General features: G+C 36.9%; 3 protein-coding genes across 6 annotated transcripts; all 3 read left to right on the forward strand.

The window, feature by feature from the left end:
• Nucleotides 1–810: 810 nt before the first annotated feature.
• On the forward strand, nt 811–6,337 carry LOC114728404 (CRM-domain containing factor CFM2, chloroplastic). Of its 2 annotated transcripts, none has more exons than XR_003738667.1 (12): nt 811–1,602; nt 1,774–2,287; nt 2,389–2,519; nt 2,995–3,297; nt 3,390–3,546; nt 3,686–3,978; nt 4,293–4,352; nt 4,458–4,514; nt 4,598–4,711; nt 5,187–5,414; nt 5,657–5,787; nt 5,894–6,337. XR_003738667.1 is itself a non-coding variant. In XM_028915312.1 (12 exons), the coding sequence occupies exons 1-12, from the start codon at nt 892–894 to the stop codon at nt 6,089–6,091; spliced, it is 2,901 nt and encodes a 966-aa protein (XP_028771145.1). In that variant the 5' UTR covers nt 811–891; the 3' UTR covers nt 6,092–6,337. The 2 variants fall into 2 exon arrangements, 1 of the variants encoding a protein (XP_028771145.1); XM_028915312.1 differs by having other exon boundaries at nt 5,187–5,418.
• A 5,888-nt stretch (nt 6,338–12,225) lies between these two features.
• On the forward strand, nt 12,226–15,797 carry LOC114728395 (ferredoxin-thioredoxin reductase catalytic chain, chloroplastic). The gene is made up of 6 exons (XM_028915303.1): nt 12,226–12,424; nt 12,975–13,087; nt 13,820–13,869; nt 13,991–14,062; nt 15,312–15,372; nt 15,618–15,797. Exons 1-6 carry the CDS (start codon nt 12,331–12,333, stop codon nt 15,660–15,662), a joined length of 435 nt encoding a protein of 144 aa, XP_028771136.1. The 5' UTR covers nt 12,226–12,330; the 3' UTR covers nt 15,663–15,797.
• Nucleotides 15,798–16,493: 696 nt separating this feature from the next.
• On the forward strand, nt 16,494–19,435 carry LOC114728393 (uncharacterized). 3 transcript variants are annotated; one of them, XM_028915301.1, is made up of 8 exons: nt 16,495–16,706; nt 17,028–17,161; nt 17,617–17,666; nt 17,762–18,062; nt 18,168–18,297; nt 18,405–18,485; nt 18,600–18,662; nt 19,175–19,435. In XM_028915301.1, the coding sequence occupies exons 1-8, from the start codon at nt 16,662–16,664 to the stop codon at nt 19,250–19,252; spliced, it is 882 nt and encodes a 293-aa protein (XP_028771134.1). In that variant the 5' UTR covers nt 16,495–16,661; the 3' UTR covers nt 19,253–19,435. The 3 variants fall into 3 exon arrangements, with proteins under 3 accessions (XP_028771133.1, XP_028771134.1, XP_028771132.1); XM_028915300.1 differs by having other exon boundaries at nt 16,494–16,706; nt 17,762–18,294; XM_028915299.1 differs by having other exon boundaries at nt 17,762–18,297.
• Nucleotides 19,436–19,440: the final 5 nt, after the last annotated feature.

Here is a 19,440-nt window from a genome sequence, read left to right on the forward strand (position 1 = left end):
TATTTAGTTTTCAATATAAGATTTTAATTCATTTTGTCTCTCATATTTATTAATTTTATCAAAATAATCATTGTAATAGTTATAGATGTTAAATATTCCATCAAATTATAGTTATAATTAATATACATGATTATTAATGATATTCTAAAAAAGATAACATCTATTTATTACAAATAACTAACTCAACAAGTTTTTTTTAATCTTCTCGAATTAATTAAGTAGTTTTTATATGAAGAACCAGAGGTAGTATCACTTGTTTATAAGTTTATTCATGCTCCTTTCTTAAACCTGAAACGCACAATTTAAATGAAACTTGCACGACATTGTTTTAACTTTAGAAAATCGTTTCCCATATCTATTATATTCTTTCATATTTACTTGTCAAAGTTAATATTTTTCCAGAAAAAAAGGAGCTAACAGATCAGAAAATCGTTCACTTATGAGTTAAATTTGAACTGTTACCCATATCTATTAGTATTCTTTGATTTTTTTTTTTTAACTAAAACATAGACATCCTCATATATTAGAGGTAATCGATTACTTGTCAAAATTAATATTTTTCCAGAAACAAAAGGAGCTAACAGATCAGTCGAGTAGCCCAACTGTTTGAGGGGGAACCCTATATATATCAAGACCACTATTATTCGGCTTCTACTGGGGCTGGTACGTGGGCACTCAACCCGAACAAACTCGGGCCAACCCCAACTTGAGATTTTTATTATTTGGGCCCCCCTGAGTCCTGACCCTTGACGGGGTAGAAAAAGGTTCACCGGCTGGTTCAGTGATCCAATAATCCGATCGTTATGCGAGTGTGTCGAGCTCGAGCTCCCGCTCCCGCCCTCGCTTTCTCCTTCTACCATCTCCTATCTCTAGCTCCCATGAACTACTGAAATGTTGCTTCCCGCAACTCACTTCCACACCTTCTCCATCCCACCAAAACTCCCGTCACATCAATCTTCTTCCTCCTCCTCATTCTTCTTCCCTATTCCAATCTCTAAAACACTCGTTCCGCGGTCACCCAAATCACCCAAGTTCTTCGTCCGTTGCTCCGCCGCTGACACGCATACCCTGCCCAAATCTGCAATCCAAAGAATTGCCGAGAAGCTCCGCAGCCTTGGTTACGCCGAGGATAGCCATTCTTCTAAACCTGAAGGTGATTCCGCTCCGAACAACTCGGCAGGAGAGATATTTGTTCCTTTGCCGCAGCAGTTGCCTAAGTACCGAATTGGGCACACAATTGACTCAAGTTGGAGCACACCTGAAAACCCAGTTCCTCAACCAGGCACAGGAACTGCGATAGTGAGATATAATGAACTCACAAGCGAGGTGGAGAAGCAGAAGAAATTGGAGAAGGAGCTAAGGAAGAATAAGAAAGAGGAGAAGGTGCCAACATTGGCGGAGTTGAGTTTATCGCGCGGGGAACTGAGAAGGCTGACGACTCTTGGGATACAAATGAAGCAGAAGTTAAAGATTGGGAAAGCTGGCATCACGGAAGGGATAGTGAATGGGATTCATGAGCGGTGGAGAAGGTCGGAAGTTGTGAAGATTTTTTGCGAGGACATTTCTAGATTAAACATGAAAAGAACTCATGAGTTACTGGAGGTGAGAGGCTTTTCTCGAATTAACTAGTGACTTTGTTCTATTAAATTGTATGACCTGAGTTGGCTTCTGTCAATGAATTGTCATAAAATGTGTGGCTTTCTTTTGGACTTGTGGTTCTGGTGCCTAACCAATAGTTATCTTATTTTAGTTTATTTACTATGTTATTCTCAGAGGAAAACTGGTGGTCTGGTTGTTTGGAGATCTGGAAGTAAGATAATATTGTACAGAGGGACCGATTATAAGTATCCTTACTTCCTAGCTGATAAAGTCTCAGGAGATGACAACCTTGGTGATGCTTCACAGCATTCAGATGGGGGCAAAACAGAGAACCAATCATCTGGTATAAATTCAAAGACACACGCTGAGAAAATACGTGACCTCGAAACAGAAAAGCCAAGTTTAATACAAGGTGTTGGTAGTGCCAATAAAGTGCGATTTCAACTGCCAGGTGAGGCAGAGCTTGCAGAAGAAGCTGACCGCTTGTTGATGGGGCTTGGTCCGCGATTTGCTGATTGGTGGGGATATGACCCTCTACCTGTTGATGCTGATCTTCTTCCTGCTATTGTTCCTGGATATAGGAAGCCTTTCCGCCTTCTTCCTTATGGTGTGAATCCTAAACTAACCAATGATGAAATGACCACATTAAGGAGACTGGGCAAACCATTACCATGCCATTTTGCATTAGGTGGGTTTGGTCTCTGGCACCATACGTTCATACTTTGATGTAAGGTGACCAACATTTTGTTGGATTTCTTTGACTTTTGTTTTTCTTTTGGGGGCTGACAGGTAGAAACAGGAACCTTCAAGGACTGGCTGCTGCAATTGTTAAGCTCTGGGAAAGATGTGAAATAGCTAAGATTGCTATAAAGAGAGGGGTGCAGAATACTAATAGTGAGATGATGGCTGAAGAATTGAAGGTCAGTTACTATTTTTGCAGTTAATTTCAACAATTCAAATAATGAAACTTAGGGTGCTTCAAGATTTTTATCACAAGAAAAACAGTGAATCGAGCTTTTATGGCATGTCAATGCCTATGCCTTCTTTTAGTATCATATGATGTGGGCGAAAATCATGGATGCAATTATCTATCAACAGCTTATAAATTGTTGGAGGACATGTACATGAGCAGTTCTTCCTAAACCGTCCTTTTATTGGACTGAAAAAATGAAAAGGAAGATTTTGCTGGTAGTTTAAATTGCACTAAACAACAATCATCTCAGCGAAGCACTAGTTTTGTGGCAACAGTAAAGCAATCTTATTAATTTATGCTATGATAATAGTTGAGTAGCCTGTGCGAGAACTTGAATCAGGCATAATCAGTTTAAAATGAAAACAATTTAGCTTATATTTTCGTCTGGATGTCAATTTGACATAAGATTCACTTCTCTGCAGCTTTTGACTGGAGCAACTCTTCTTGCCAGAGATAAGGAGTTCATTACTTTGTATAGAGGAAAGGATTTCTTGCCATCTGCAGTGTCTTCAGCAATTGAACAGCGGAGGAATAACGCAACCCACAAGGAAAAATTGAAGGCGGAAAACAGTTCATCACTGGTAACCACTCCAGAAGTGAAACATGGAATTGTAGAGTATGGTCCTGAAGGCGATGATATTCCCATTCAGAAAAAGACATCTATCTCTGAAGAAAGATGGTTGATTGAGACAGCAATTAAAAGGACCAGCATGAGATTGTCAAGGGTATGAATTCCTCGTTAAGCCCCAGTTTGCTGTTTTTCATTCAGTTTGTTTTTAGCTGTTAGATTTATAAATATTATTTCTTGCACATACAGGCATTAGAGAATAAAGAGAGGGCAGAAAAGCTTCTAGAAGAACTGGAGAAGGCTGAGAAACCCCAGGAATTGGAAGTAGATAAAGAGGGTATAACTGAAGAGGAGAGGTATATGCTACGAAAGATTGGCTTGAAGATGAAGCCTTTCCTGCTGATGGGTGGGTATAGAACAAGATGTTCAAATTCAATCGCAGATCTTTGATTGTTTTTGGCTAGGACTGTATTAGTAGAATCTCTAGAGCTACTAAAACATTTGAGTTAAGCCGATCTATATCTGATGGGTTTCTCCATCCTCAGGTAGACGAGGGGTTTTTGATGGAACTGTCGAAAATATGCACCTTCACTGGAAGTATAGGGAACTTGTGAAGATAATTTGTAAAGAAAGAAGTCTGAAAGATGTCCACCAAACAGCTCAGACCTTAGAAGCAGAGAGTGGTGGAATTTTAGTGGCAGTAGAAAAATTGAGCAAAGGTTATGCAATAATTGTGTATCGTGGAAAGAATTATAGTAGGCCCGCACGTTTGAGGCCTCAGACACTTTTAAACAAAAGAGAAGCAATGAAGCGATCTATAGAGAGTCAGCGCCATGAGGTAAAATTTGCATTGATTGTTTCTAGTATTGATGCAGGAGTGTTTGTTAATTTTGTTTTCTCCCCTTCATAAATGGAGAAAAAAATGGGAAACCGGAGATTTATATGTCTGAGTGTAGTTGATTGCGTTGCGTCTCAATCCACTAATAAAATGAAGACTATGTAGATTGACAAGTTTAAATGCCATGTTGCTAGTCTTGGATAATTACCGTCATGCTTGGGTTCATTTTTTAATTTTTGAAAAAGGAACTAACTGCTTGCTAATCCTATATGTATATCACCATATAATTCCTTTCTCCTCGCTTTTTCTTGCAGTCATTGAAGCTTCATGTTTTGAAGTTAAATAAGAACATAGAGGAATTGAAGCTTCAATTGGTAAGTAATAATTATTTAACTATTTTATTAATATCATTGTTTTCTTGAATGTGCTTTTTCCAATTCATTTAAGGTAAGTAAGTTATCAATTATTCCCTTCACCAGGTTAAAGATAAGGAGGCTAAAAGTAAGCAAATAACTGATGCATCAAGATTTGAATTGGTGAGCTATGTCATGCTTCTTTAACTCTAAACTTTGCTTTCCTAGTTATGAAAATGAGACATATGTTGCTTTTGTTCCATAAGGCCAAAGAGGAGATAAAGGGTGCGCAATCCAATGGACATTCAGGATCAACAACTGCACTCAAATTAAACGCTTCTTCTTCTGCAGTACCTGCTTTACAAGAAAAACAGACAAGGGTGAGGTGTCTGATCTCCTTATCTGATTATATTTTGAATTTATAGTATGTGAACACATCATACTTGCCAAGATTTTAAATTTTCCATCTGCAATTTAAGATTGTCATGGAAATTGTCTAGTTCGATTCATTAAGAGAGTCAAGCGACCACATCATGGATCGGATGAATAATGAAGATAGAACTATTCATTGCGATTTTCACCCTGCATGTTTTAGGGAGAACTACGTACAGGTCCCAAATAAGAAAATTAATTACCTACAGGCCTTAGCCAATTGTAAATACAAAAATTTGACATGTAAATATAGAAGTTTGACTTGTAAATGAGACTGAAAAAATAATTAATTTCCCTATTCGGGACTTGTCTGTAATTATCCCTATATTTTATGGTTTTGTCTGGTCTTTCCTGCCTCGAGTCTTTGTACCTGTTCTCTCTCTTTCCTGAATTCTGATGTTGCAAAATTAATGTGGATTTCAGTTGGATGAGGTGGATGGATCTGTCGTTAATACAAGGAATTGTGTTCCTCGCAACGAGTCAATGGAATCATCAATCAAATTATCCAAAAGCGGTCCCAAGTCATCAGCTTCAGCAACAGATGAAAAGAGTTCAATTGAGTTGCCTTCTAGACCTGTGAATCTTTCCAACAAAGAAAGACTTCTTCTGCGAAAGCAGGCCTTGAAAATGAAGAAACGGCCTGTCCTTGCAGTAGGTATTTTAATATCTTACGGTTTTCGGCTTTTCTGTTGAAACCTTATCCGAGCCTTTTGTTTATCATTTTCTTTTGGTGAATCTTCTATTGTAATATCCGCTGGATGGCATTAAGCAAAGCACTGACGGCCCCTCAATTGCCGCCCCATGCTTTACTTTCTTATGTATTTTTTTTTCAAAACAAATTCAAAATCAGAGGGATGACATTTTTATTTTTGTGTTGCATCTCCACTTATCAGGAAAAAGTAATGTTGTGACCGGGATCGCAAAAGCAATCAAGGCTCACTTCCAAAAGCACCCTCTTGCCATTGTGAATGTAAAAGGCAGGGCAAAAGGGACGTCAGTTCAAGAGGTGGTTTTCAAACTAGAGGTATGGAAGCAAGTTTCTTTACTTCTCTTCGTCGTTCAATTTATATTTGTTTTGTTGGGCGAGATCAATCAAAAGCCCTGAAAATTTTGTTCCATTAATCTTACAGCAAGCAACAGGTGCAGTTCTAGTGTCTCAGGAACCCAGCAAGGTCATACTTTACCGGGGTTGGGGGGCAGGCGAGAAATCCGAAACTGATGTTAACTGCGTGGATAAGGACAAGGGTAAGGGTAAAGAGGAGGGGGCAAAGCCCACTGTGTCACCCCAACTCCTGGAAGCCATTAGAATTGAATGCGGATTACAGTGAAGTAGTGAACAATCCTGAGCTCAAGCTTTCTCCTGACTTGTTGCTGCGAATATTTGTCCACAAGCTGTGTCAGGAAGGCGGTTTTGCGCCGGAGTTTGTCAGAGAAGGGTGAAATCATGTACAGATGAGAATTGGTATTTGTTGAGGCCTTGAGAATTTTTGAAATAATGCACCTATTTATAGGCCATGAGAAATAAGAAATATATGAAATGCAATATATTTTTGGATGTAATTAGATTCAAACGCGCACATGCTGATGTCGGGATCGGACTTTTTTTTTTTTTTGGTGCTGAAGAGATCGAGCCCTCAACTTACACGCAGCATTATCTTGTCATTAGCAAATACAACTAATTTTTAATATAAAAATTAGTTAACTGAATTGAGTGGATTAAAAATTTGTTAAATTAGTTATTTGTAATAAATAGATATTATACACTTCTACTAATTACGTGTATGGGCTAAAAATTTTCATTTAATACAATTTTTAACATGTATAATTGTTATAAGTATTATTTTTAAAAAATAGATAAATAGAAGAAATAAAATAAATTAGAATTTTATATTTAAAATTAAATTAAATACTAAACTAGTTTTTATATTAAAAAGTGAAATAATAATTCGCAATTGACTTGCGTGGTGGGAGTCCGCAATATTCATTCATTGACATGCTACTTGTCTTGCTAGATTCTCTCTACGCAGCACCCAGCCTACTCTAACCCTAGCAGCACATTGCTTGATCTGTAAAATTACTTGTGAAATTCTTTATCAGTGAAATTACAGAAAATCCTTTCAGCTAAAGCAAATACCGTAAACAAGTCAACGGAAATGGCGGGTCAATAGTAAACTTCTGACCGTCAAATCCTTTTTATTCAACGCCAAATACTGCATCTACGAGTCTTATGGTTAGAACACAAAATAGTAATTAAAATTAAAATCCATTATTAGAGGTAAGAATGAGTCATTACCTCGGAACATCACGACGCTGTACTATGCTTCGCTCTAATTTTTTTCTCCTCTTTTTTTGGGTCGTTGTACTCATTCCTTTTTCTTTTTTTTTCCGGTCAAGCCCGTACTATATGCACTGCGTTATATGCAAGCATTCATAGCCAAATTGATTGCGCCACTGCATCCGCCACGGTTATGAGGATTGGGAGTTTGAGCTCCGTTATTTACACTAGGATTAGAATGTGTTTGGATAATATTTTAAAAGATTTTTGGAAAAATTACAATAGAGCTCCAACCAAAAGAATTAAATACAAAAAAGTCTATTGAAATCATTAAATTAATTTGAAGTCTTAAAAGAACCTTATTGTAAGAGATTCCACTCATTTAATTACTAAATTTTTTTTTTTTAATATGCATAGACAACTGAAAGAGCAGTCATTAATAATTTAAGGTGTAACAATTAATAACTATCATAGTAAGTATTAACAACATATTTTCTTAATGCATTGCAAAAATATAATGCCTGAGTTATCAATACCTGTTGTAATAATTTTTAATTATTTCTCCTTAATTTGTTAACAACCAATCTTTCAGTTTTCAATACATACTTAAAAAGAAAAAGAAAAAGACAATTTAGTATTTTTTTTTGGTTCATAAAAAGCAATTTAATAATTAAACAAGTGGAATCTCTTGTAATAAGGTTCATTGTGACTTCAAATTAATTTGGTAATTTTAAGAGATTTTTTTATATTTAATTTTCTTTGGTGAGACCTTATTGCAATTTTTTTTCAAAATTTTTAGTAAAAACCGCTAATTTCTCTATTATAAAATCTGTCTCGACTTCTGTATTAAATATAAACGTGATATGCAAACATGCTGTTAGTAAATGAAAGGAAGTTTGGTTTTAATTTGGTTTACTTCTAATTTTACCGTTCATTAAAAAGTCACCAGAAAATTCTTGGAAAGAGTCGGAATTTAGGAGAATGATGTTTGGATGACCTCGGAAAAGAGGCTATTGACAATTTGGTCCCATTTGAAAAGAATCTTTGCCGATATACAGTAGTATAATATAGTTTGTAGATTTTAAAATAACAATTATAATACCGATATATCAATAACATTCCTGAAAAAATAGCAAATATCGTCCTCCCAGAGTTTTAGAAACATGGCAGGCTAACAAAAGAAAGTCATCTGTGCACCTTTTCACAGCCTCTTATTGCTTTTGAGTCGACACTATTGAAGAAAAATGAATTATATTAATATACTGTCTTGGAGAAACCCTAGGCTTCATGATGATCCTTTCTCTCCATCTTTCTTTCTAAAGAGCGTGGGTGCACAAAAAACCTTGAAATCTTTCCTTCTCTCTCTTTCTGCCATTTGATTCAACGCCAGTCATCATCATGTCTCTTTGCTTTGTGCTCTATCGCCATCATTGCTCCCACACCTTCCTCTTCTCTTTGGTCCCTCCATACTCATCATCAACCTCACCCCACAAACCTAAAGCCGCCATCATTACGACGTCAGGAGAAGAAAGAGAAGAAGGAGACTGGGACTTGCCGTCCATTTCATCACACAAGCATGGCCGAAAGAAAAAGCAGTTCTCACCAGACTACTCATCACTGTGGCCTTTCCTTTCGTCTCTGAGCTTTTTGCTTCGTTCTTCTCACGGAACAAGCCTTTTCTGATGATCTCTTCATCGTCTTTTCTTTCGGGGAATCAAGCGTCCTGGTCCGATTCTTAGTTTGCTTCGTCACAAGCAGATTAATTACATATACTCTCTATTACTATAGCTTTGTCCTGTTACTTTGCGCGAACTTTTCCTTCCTTTTGATCTCAGGTAAACTTGTCGGTTAATCTAGTTTTATAGGATATGTAAGTTCCGTGTGTTTTCTCAAGAGTTGGGTGGTTCACTGTTGTTGTTCTCTCTTAATTTTGTGCGACTTTGTTGTGTGTGTGTACAAGAGACAATATTCAGATATATGCCGGTTTGACTTGTTTCTTTGCTTTAGTTCTACTCTGTATGAATGAATCTTTCTGATCTCTCGAGGTTGAGGGAGCAGATATATTTATGTTTTTACAAGCAAACGAAAAATTGCCTGAATGGTATCCACCAACAGTGCAAGTAGATCCCTATTTCTGACGACTTTGATCCTCTTTCTATCTAGACTTTTTTTCCTTCTGGAAACTAGTTAGCTAAAATTAAGGAAAAAGAGAACACATTCACACATAATATTACAAAGAAACTTCCAGGATAAAACCCAGCCATCTGTATGTATTATTATTATTGATAACCAAATAAATATCAGATTTAGTTAATTCTTTGCTTAGCAGAAAACATATTGGAAACTGATCGAACTATATTGGGCGATGATCATTCGGATCTATTTCTGTTGTGATCATGCTATTTCTTGCTCGTCTTCCATGAGCACCTTCATTATCTTAGCTAAGCATGAATAATTCCTCATGTTCAGTGAATTTCACTACAGTATATAGTATATTGGCTCGCGTACGGATGATAATTATGCATATCCACGCACAGCTAATAATAAGGCAAAAAGAACGAACGAGCTAATCGTTTCATATTTGTTGGCATTTTGTGTTTTCAGTGTTTAAAGAATCAACAAGAACGGGAGGAGATTATAGAACACAGTCATATATAAGACCCCTTGTTATTATTAGGTGCCAAACCTTAAACTTAGGAGCATGTTTGTATATGTGACGCCTTAACTAGTGAGTAGCGAAAACACGTACACTTTATAGCAGGTGATGATTCTACGAGAAGTTTGACTTGTCGCGGGGTGAAATTCTCTTGGGGGATTCTCGTTCCTAATTTATCGCTAGTTATATAAACAAATAAGCTTGATTATCAGATTATTTTTACTGTAAATTGATGTGACTACTAATGCGTATTCTTCATGCTGTTAATTAAACTGATATAGCGCGCTAGCTACAATGTCAATTACTCCAACAATAGGACGGCTTGGCTGCGCGGAATTGATTAACTTCGATAATTAGTATTCAAACAGTTAATACATGGAGTTGACATTACATTTCTGATTTTTTTTTTTTGGAGCTGTGATGAATTTAGAGATGTGCATAATATGTACGTTGCGTGCTATACATACTCCTCTAATTTGGATATAACAACATGTTTAGTATATTGTGATATTTTTCTTGGAATATAATTAAGGTTCTATTATTCAAAACTCAATTAGTTGGAAGATTTCGGACGTTAGGCCAGTTCATTCAAAACTTCAACAACATGGCTGATCCTTGTTATTGTTCCTGAAGAGCTTTTTTCCCTTGCTATTTTGAAATTCAAAACATATGCACAATTTTATATGGTATTAAGCTTGCCAAGTAACAAACATGTCTTATATATATATATATATATCCACTGGAATCGTTTGGCGCAGTTTCAGATGACAGTACATGAAAGGGAGAAAGAAAGAGCGATGATGTGTAGAGAGAAATGAACGAAGGATTGGAACGGGACCATAGGTGGGTACGTGGACACAGTATATAATACTACTTTAAATTTAATTTCTGATGCGGTGGAGGTGGCTTTGGGAGAAATAATTATGACGCTGTGTGGGAACTGGGGAACCCAATAGGTTAAATATTAAAGAGGGAAATGTCAGTCATAAAAGAACATGACCTCAAAAGCATTTATTAACTAATGCCCCTTTTCGATACATGTGCCCTCCTCTTGCCTATTATATTATTCTACTATGATATGATTATCTTCTCCTCAACCAGCCACCACCACGCCAACAACGCCCTTTCATGCCTGCAGACTACAGTAGATATAATGGATTAATCCCGTGTATATATAAATCTTTCTGTACATATAAGTTAAGGTCCTTAGTGTTAATCCAGTTTTTTCTTGGTTATCATCAAAATATCTACTGTTCCAACGTACAGACCATGCCTCTGAAAATGGTCATTGATCAAAATTGGAAGAAAACAGTAGAGAAGCTTGCTTGCTCACAACAGGGCTCACAGTACAGATCTGTGAAGGAATAGAGACTTGTCTGATTCTGAAAACTGTACTTTGGGATGTGGAGAAGATGAGAAAGTCAAGCTCTCCGATGAGGACAAGGGCATCATTCTGGTTCTGAAATCTGCTTCTGGAGCAAAGTAATAATCATCTGGAAAGTCGAAAGGGTAGTCATTACAGATTGTGCTTAGTTGGCCAAAAAACAAGATTACAGGTTGTAGCAGAGACCACCCCAGTTGACAAAAAATGCTTAATATATGCAGGAGCACAATATACTATTCTCAAGGAATTATTGACTCTTGGCTTTTGTATATATCTTTTGAGCAACTTTCAGCTTCTATGAAAGAGGCAGTGGTTAATAAGAGGTTTAGGAGAAACAGTAGTATTATTGTGTATTTGTGATTTCATCCTGGATGTTGGTATTAAGGGAGAATTACAATAAAGTTTTTTTAAAAAATAACTATTAAAATGTCTAAATAACAATCTAAACAGTATGTAATGACAAGTTTTATATTAGAAAATGGTATTTTTAGGACTTCTTTTGTAATTTTTTTAATCTTATTTTAATTCTCCTTAATGTTAATCCTGTTTAAAAGAAAAAGAAGAAGAGGTTGCAAAGATGAGGTGGCTGTCTGCCATTCCAACATTAAGCCATGCCTTGCCGATGCTGCTTTTTGAGCTAAAAGTCATTTTTATGACTTCTAAAGCAGATATATTTACCTCACAGTTGAAGAAGAGAGAAAAATAAGAGAAACCATTGATAAACATAAAGAAAAGTACACACATTTTTTTAACTCTTTTCTTGCCAGAAAAACTAAATTATATTCCTCCGGTCCTAAATATAAGATCTTTTTTATAGTATTAAAAAGAGTCTTATATTTAAGACTGGAGGAGTATCGTTTCTATAAGCATGAGAGATGCCATTAGGGCACCCAAAAAAAAGAGAGAGCAGAAAATATCAAACTACTGGGCTCAGTTGGAGATATATGGGCTTGAAGTTGAAGTGGCCCTGAACAAAAAAAGGTGAGATACTATCAATGTGCGGAAACGATAGAAAGATATTTATGAGCCAAGTGGCCTCCGTAATTTCCAGGCCGATATCCTCACAACGAGTGGTGAGGATGACTTAACAAATAATCTTTCTAATCAGATAAAATACATAAGTAGATATTTTTAATTTGAGAGTCGGACCATAAAATATAAAATCACAGAGCATCGTTTACTTCTATCTGTCTCTCGTCGCCCACACCCATCAGTCTCAGAAATTCTTCTCTGTTGCCGAAATTCTCTGGCCATGACTTTACAAGCTTCATCCTTCGCCGTTGGCATTCCTTCCATCTCATCTCCCTTTCGACGCCACCGCAATTTTCCTGTCTTTCGAGCCCAAGGTAACCCCTGCTTCAATCTCAGTACTACAGAATTTGCCTATCTAAGCTCCGATTCGTCGTCTTCTTAGTTCGACCTCAGTGACGATATAGATTCAGATGACAATTCTTTCAGCACTCAATTGGATGTTGGTGTATTTCTAGATTTTCGTGGCTACTTCTTCGTATTGTTTTCTGTGTGTTGTGTTATGCTCTGAGTGAAGGAATTCTTCATTTCATTCAAGTATGCACAATAAATTTGTAACGTGCCAGTTCTGTGTCCATGTTAGCTCTGCATTAGTCATAGCTTAAGATTTGTTGTTCTTCCGGGGACTTTGGGCTGACTAAAAGTGGTAAACTGTCTATGCGTTTGCAGCTTATCTATGACGTATAAAAGAATGCATAGGTTGCCTTTTTTTTGTTTTTGACCTTGCTTGTTTCAAATTAAGTTTGCAAAATAGGAAACCATTTCATGGTTTCTATTTTCAGTTTATGCTTTCAGCTTTTTGCTTGCTTTTGTGACCAATTTTGTCAACATTACATATATGTAGAAGTAATTTGCTTATTCTTCCAGTGGAGCCATCAGAGAAATCTGTTGAAATAATGAGGAAGTTCTCGGAGCAATACGCCCGGAGGTCAGGAACTTACTTTTGTGTCGACAAAGGAGTCACTTCTGTTGTCATTAAGGTATATTCACTTTTTATCGAACATAAATTTTCGCATCGATATGACTTTCAAGTTAGGAAGCCTCTTGTGTAGCCGTTATGGATACTTGTATATTAGGATTTGACGATCTTAGCTTTGATTCATCAGCCAGGAGATGGTTAGGGATACTGTTTTCCTGCTTTTGTGACCAATGTGGTGAGGCTTTAAGAATCTTCTATGAGCATGTCAAATTATGGTCGCTCCTAATTTTAACACCTTTATGGATCATGATAAGCTACAGGCCTACATGGTTAATCACATGGATTGATAAGTTGATCTCATAGCTAAATCTTAGACCACTGAGGGTGACCAGTTGATTTTTAGGAGATCACTTTGGCATTCATTCTCACTGATGCTCTTACCTGTCTGTTTTAGTGCCAGCCTTTTATGGGTTCTCACTTCTTCTAGAAAACTGATTATCTTTTCTTGACCCAGAGCACCCTTTTAGGCAGTATTGTAGTTTTAAAGATCAACAAGGAACGTTTTGAACAATGCATGCGTGCTATGAAGAAATTTAGTCCAGTAACAACACATCAGTCTTTAACATGAGAGATGAATATGCTCATACAAAATATAATGTCTCCGCATCATTTATATTTATATATTTATCTTTTAATTTTACATCACAAGTTCACATAATAGAACTGATTTCAATAGTGGTTGCCTTTATTGGTAATGTTTCTTCCTTATGTTGTTTCTTCTGCTTTGAAATAGGGCTTGGCTGATCATAAAGATGCATTGGGTGCACCGCTGTGCCCTTGTCGGTAATTACTCACTCTTTTATCTTGTCTCCGGTCAGAAGTTTTGTCTTACTCCTATAGTTCTGTAGGTGCCTGCACAGATAATTTGACTAGTATTATTCATAACAAACTTATTGTGCTTCAGACATTATGATGATAAAGCTGCTGAGGCTGGGCAGGGCTTTTGGAATTGTCCGTGTGTTCCCATGAGAGAGAGGTAGGCTTATCTCCAAAACCACCAAGGAATATATGGCTTTCGTGTTTGTAAGGTGTCAAGCTGGAAACAATTGTTTTCAACAATATTTATTACTAGCTGTGTTATGTTTGCTGCATTTATATTTTATGCGCTGTTCTTATACATGTATCTACAAGACTTGCTCTGTGTTATAGAGCAAAACATATGAGTTTGACATTAAAACATCGCTATTACAAATTTGGTATCTAAGAGGAGCATGGATCAAGTTAGAGTAAATTGGCTATATAGCATTCTTGACAGATGCCAGATGGGGTAAATTGGTTGTACTCTAACAAGAAGCTAGAGACTTTTAGCCACTCTTTAGAAGTTATACATAAACCTGATGACAGTCACTAGACACTTGATTCTTAGAAAATGCATTATTGACTTAAACAGTGTAAAAGTGCTCTTTTTCCACATTTTATGTTGTTTGATTCTTCTCTTGGGGATTTAAAATTCACATTCATCCATTAAACAACTGTAAATCTTTTTGGCGTCGTTATAGCTTCATGACTTTTTATGTAAGAATTGTAAAATATTTTAAAAGACTTCTAAAGAAGTTTCTGGCAGTACTTTCAAGATTCTGAATGAAAATAAGATCACGCAACTTTAAAAAGAACATTGAAATAGCATTTGGTTCTTGTTCCGTGCAAACTGAAGAGCTATTCATCAATTAGGAGAGGATACGTAAAAGGGGCCAAATAGGCAGAGTTTAGAGCTTTGAAGGAAACGTTCTAGTTTGAAGGGGGCCAAATATATGGCTCTTCAGGACTATTATCAGTGGAACAAAAGGGTATATTTTTAAAATCTTGCAAACTTGGGCAGGCGTTGTAAGCTTTATTAGCTCTGTCCCTATGGTCAATTGTCAGAGGCCTGATATGACATTATTTAGGAATTGTTACTTGTTTTGTATAACTAACTTGTCCTTGATGTGGATCATATTTTATTTTGATAAATCATGATAATTGCTGGGGAGGATTTTAATGTTTTGCATTTGAAACCAGATTGCATGTATCATTCTAATCTCTTGCCGTCTGATTTGAAGAGCTCCATGAGTTCCGCTAAATTGTTATGACCTCCACTCTAGTGGAATTTCTTTATGCAATTGAAACTCCTTAAGTTATATATTTTGCACTCGGTATGTTTCAAAGTTGAACTAAGAAATTAGATGTGAAACTTCGAGTTAATACTTCCCGCGTCTCACCTTGTTTTTTATGCTCAAATTTTGCAGGAAGGAGTGCCACTGCATGCTCTTTCTTACTCCTGACAACGACTTTGCTGGCAGTGAACAGGTAATTCCTTAACTCAATCTCTTACGTGAACTCCTCAAAGTGGCCCTTCTAGAACTGTAAATCCTTGTTTGATATTTAGCGTCCAGTCTTTCTTTCAGTTGGGATGAAGGAATTACCATGGCAGCTTGTTGATTCCGCTGTCTTGGCTGCAAGCGTTTCTTTTCCTCGACATATCACGTCTATGCATGCTTTGATTAAATCTCATTTCCTTATCTGATGCAACGCGACATTTTCCTTTATTGCAGACGATCACCATGGAAGAGATTAAATCATCAACGGCAAATATGTAACACACAGACTGTTGTGTACTGAGTTGCTCATTAAAATCTGTATCTTACACTCATCTGATGATATATTTGTATTTACACAAAATAATATGTATTCTCTCCTATGAGTGGTTTCGCTAACGGGGCTTTTTTCCACAATTCTCATCGAATTCCCCCCTATAAATACAAGAAGGCTATGGCAAAACCATACGGGAATGAAAGGGAATGAAAGGAAAAGAAAGCAAGCATGTTCAAAGCATTATACTCCTCAGTCAGCTTCTACCGTTAATATGATTGGAATTAATTGATATTTTTTTATGTCAATCATTTTTATTTTAAAAACTAATTTTTTTAAAAAAAAAAATTATCCCTAACCTAGTCCTTTCAGATAGGGGAGAAGGATACACATCCATCGTATATTCATTTTGAGATTAGATCACACAAATGTATTGTCACTTAAGCTAAAGGTTCTTGACAAGAAAATAAATTTAACATGTCAATGTTAAGGATGTTTTGTTAATATTTCAAATTTTATGAGGACGCAAAATTTTAATTAATCTCACATATATATTATGTGAAAGTTTTTCAAACAACTTCATTCTAAAATTTCTTTTTATATAAAGCACTTATGCCATTTGAAAAAAAAAAAAAAAGATTTTAAAGTAATCCCAAAAGATTTCATAAAAATTACACCATTTCGAATCATCATTATTATACATTAGTATTAAATAGGTTTCAAAACAGGAGGACTATAAATATTTTTTAATCGAAATTATGGTCGACGTCAACGCTGTTTGCCGGTCACGAAACGAATAAAGACCCATGCTTGACTTAAAGGGGACTCTCCTCCTTCGAAACGCTACCTGCTTCAGAGTGTGCCGCTACTTTTCCTTCTGCAACTTGAAGTTTTCGTTTTCGGTTCACTTTCGGTTTGGAAGATAAACGATCGAATAATCGTGTTTCTCCTGGATTCGGATAGCTAACAAGCTTTCTCCTTTCATCGTCTTCGCTGCTCAATCAGTAATGTCACAGCCCCGAGTCTTCATCTCCTTGGGGCGGACGGGTCAGGTACATTCTGTACCCAGAAGTCCTCCATAACAAGATATAGAAGTATTGTTGTGTGTGCCTGTGAAACAACTTTGAGATTTCTCCTCTTTCTTTACTTTCATTGAGCTAACAAATGATCTACTCATGCTTTATTAGCTGGAGGATATTCCACTTATCCTTATATTCGATCTAAGTCTAACTGTAATCAAGTCAGAGCTGCATGTTTTATTTCATTTGGTGTATTAAATTTCTGGATAAGTAACTCTCGTTATAGGAACGAGTTGCGCTTGCGTCCCTGAATTGGAATGGATATATATAATCGCAATCTACAAATTTTTGCAGGTGGTGGAGAGAGGCCGAACAGCATCAAACTCTAGAGAAGCACGTTGTGATGGTGGGCCACGGTCTGGAAGCAAACGATCTAAAGGGGATGGATTAAGAGTTTATCCTCATGGCTCGTTTGTCTCGACCAAGAGGTAGTTCTCTCTACTATGTTTTTGCTTTAGCGTGTGCGCTTTCACTCTTTTATTTTCTTACTGGTAAGGAATAATACACATATATATAAGAGGACGTTCCATTGTACATCTGTGATTCAGCTGAAAGATAACTGAACTTGGTATGTTATGTACTGGAGTTTTTATTTTGCGGATATGCCACTCCACATTGCTCCTAGTTCAAACACTGGCACACTGATCTCCTGGCCTTGAAGTTCTTTTGTGAGACCATGCTATGGTGCTTACTAGCATTTCATTATGAGGTTAAGAATAGTAGAAAAGACTCGCGTATAGCATTTCTTTCCTTTTCCATCTTTGCAACGTTAGTACTTGGAAAATTGCAGCAAACTGAGAGGAATGAATGTTTAATTATTTTCATCGTGGCTGCCAGAACATGTATTTACAAAACCATGTAACGATTAAACATCAATTTTCAGGCCGCGAGGTTATGGCACATATCGGGGTGCTCATGACAACAGAGTTAATGGTAACATCTCATCTATATTAATATTATAATTCGAGTTTTTATCATTCTATATTTCTCTCATTTTCATTGGCTATATTTTCTTCAAATGAGCGAAGAAACGGGGCTGACTTCTGACGACCTCAGATTGAAACTACTGCGTCGAAGGTCAAAGCGAATTCAATGTAATTTAGAAGAGCGCCAAAAGATAGGCCACATGAATCAAAATCCAGTCAAATCTGGCCTACCGTCACCAAGTAATGGCAGGTTCCAGCCCAAGCCTGAGGCAAGAGAACGCTTCCATCCAAGGCAAATATCCTACACAAAAAATGGTCATCCCGTACATCAGGGGGATTCAATGCAGAAACTTGGCACTTCTAGGATTTTAGATGAAGCTGGAGCTCGATCTTCAGATATTCTGTTAGACTCTTCTAGAACTGTGGCAACTTTGGCAAATTTTGATGGCCGGCAACAGTTTTCATCCACAAGTACAACTGATGTTTTAACATCTAAATCTTTTCCCAGGAATGGTGTTTTCTATGCCTCAATGCCAATTGGCTTCACACCCACTACGTTCAAAGGCCCTGTTGAGAATGGCGAAGCAGCTAGACAGCCTGCACCAAGGAGTGGCATTGGAGAGAAAAACTCACGAGTGGTATCATATTTTTTGCAACCCCCCCCCCCCCCCAACCCAAAAAAGAAAAAAATGTGTGGCCCCCTCCCCCTCCCTCTCACTCACTCCCTCACATTATGCTGTCGCAGGGTGAAGTGCCTCTTACTGTTTCTGGTCTCTTGCGTTCACTTGGATTGGAAAAATATGAGATTGCTTTTCGTGCTGAAGAAGTAAGGGTCTTGCTCCTATTGTAGATATTACTGCCCCTTCATTATTCTATTTAAATTAGCATATGTAATTTTTGCTTCATTTCTTGTTCAATTGTTGGATTACCTGGTTTACAGGTAGATATGACAGTATTGAAGCAAATGGGAGACAAGGACCTCAAAGACCTGGGGATACCAATGGTACGGCTAGCTCACTATCATTTCACAACTGCCTATACATATAAATATATACACGGCTTGCTGTTCTTAAACTTGGTTAATGGAGATTCATCTAAATTGTTTTGGTTTCTAGTATGTTGTTTTTACTGGATTATACAACAAGCCGTGCTGTCTGTTGTGGTCTTGTGCAAGAATGAGAAACTTCATTTCTTTTTTTAATCAGAGAATGGATACGAGAGCCTAGATTGAATTAGGTTTCTGATTGTACACGAAAGAAAATTGAACCCCTTTTGGGGATAACACAAGAGGACAGAGATCCAGGCACAGAAGTAACTTAATTTAATTTAACTACAAGCGCGATCTAAATATCAAGAGGTAATAGGTTGAACGCGAAAGAATGCCTAGAACTTTGAACCATCGCAAAGAAAAAACAATGTTTTGTCACTTGGCAACCTTAAGGCGCTGTTATTATACAAGTACACATCCGTATTAGATTCCTTCTCAGTTCTCACATGAAGCGCTTGAATTTTCAGGGACCGAGGAAGAAGATTCTTCTGTCTCTGTGGCCCCATTCAAAACAGCAACCTCCAAGAGTTCGCAACTTGAAGTAGCTGCGAGATAGAAGAGACTGCAGAGCATCATCCTATATAGAGAACTGCCTAAAGCATTGTTTGCCTACATTGAGTGTAAATAATTTTAAAGTATTGCCATAATGTGTTGTGAGAAAACGTATTTCTCTTTAAAACTTACTATATGTAATCATTATGTTTAGAATCAGAGTTTATTACGGAGCATTACA

The sequence above is a fragment of the Neltuma alba genome, unplaced genomic scaffold (genome assembly GCF_004799145.2).
Source record: "Neltuma alba isolate B1F8T4 unplaced genomic scaffold, ASM479914v2 tig00012535_pilon, whole genome shotgun sequence".
Lineage (NCBI taxonomy): Eukaryota > Viridiplantae > Streptophyta > Magnoliopsida > Fabales > Fabaceae > Neltuma > Neltuma alba.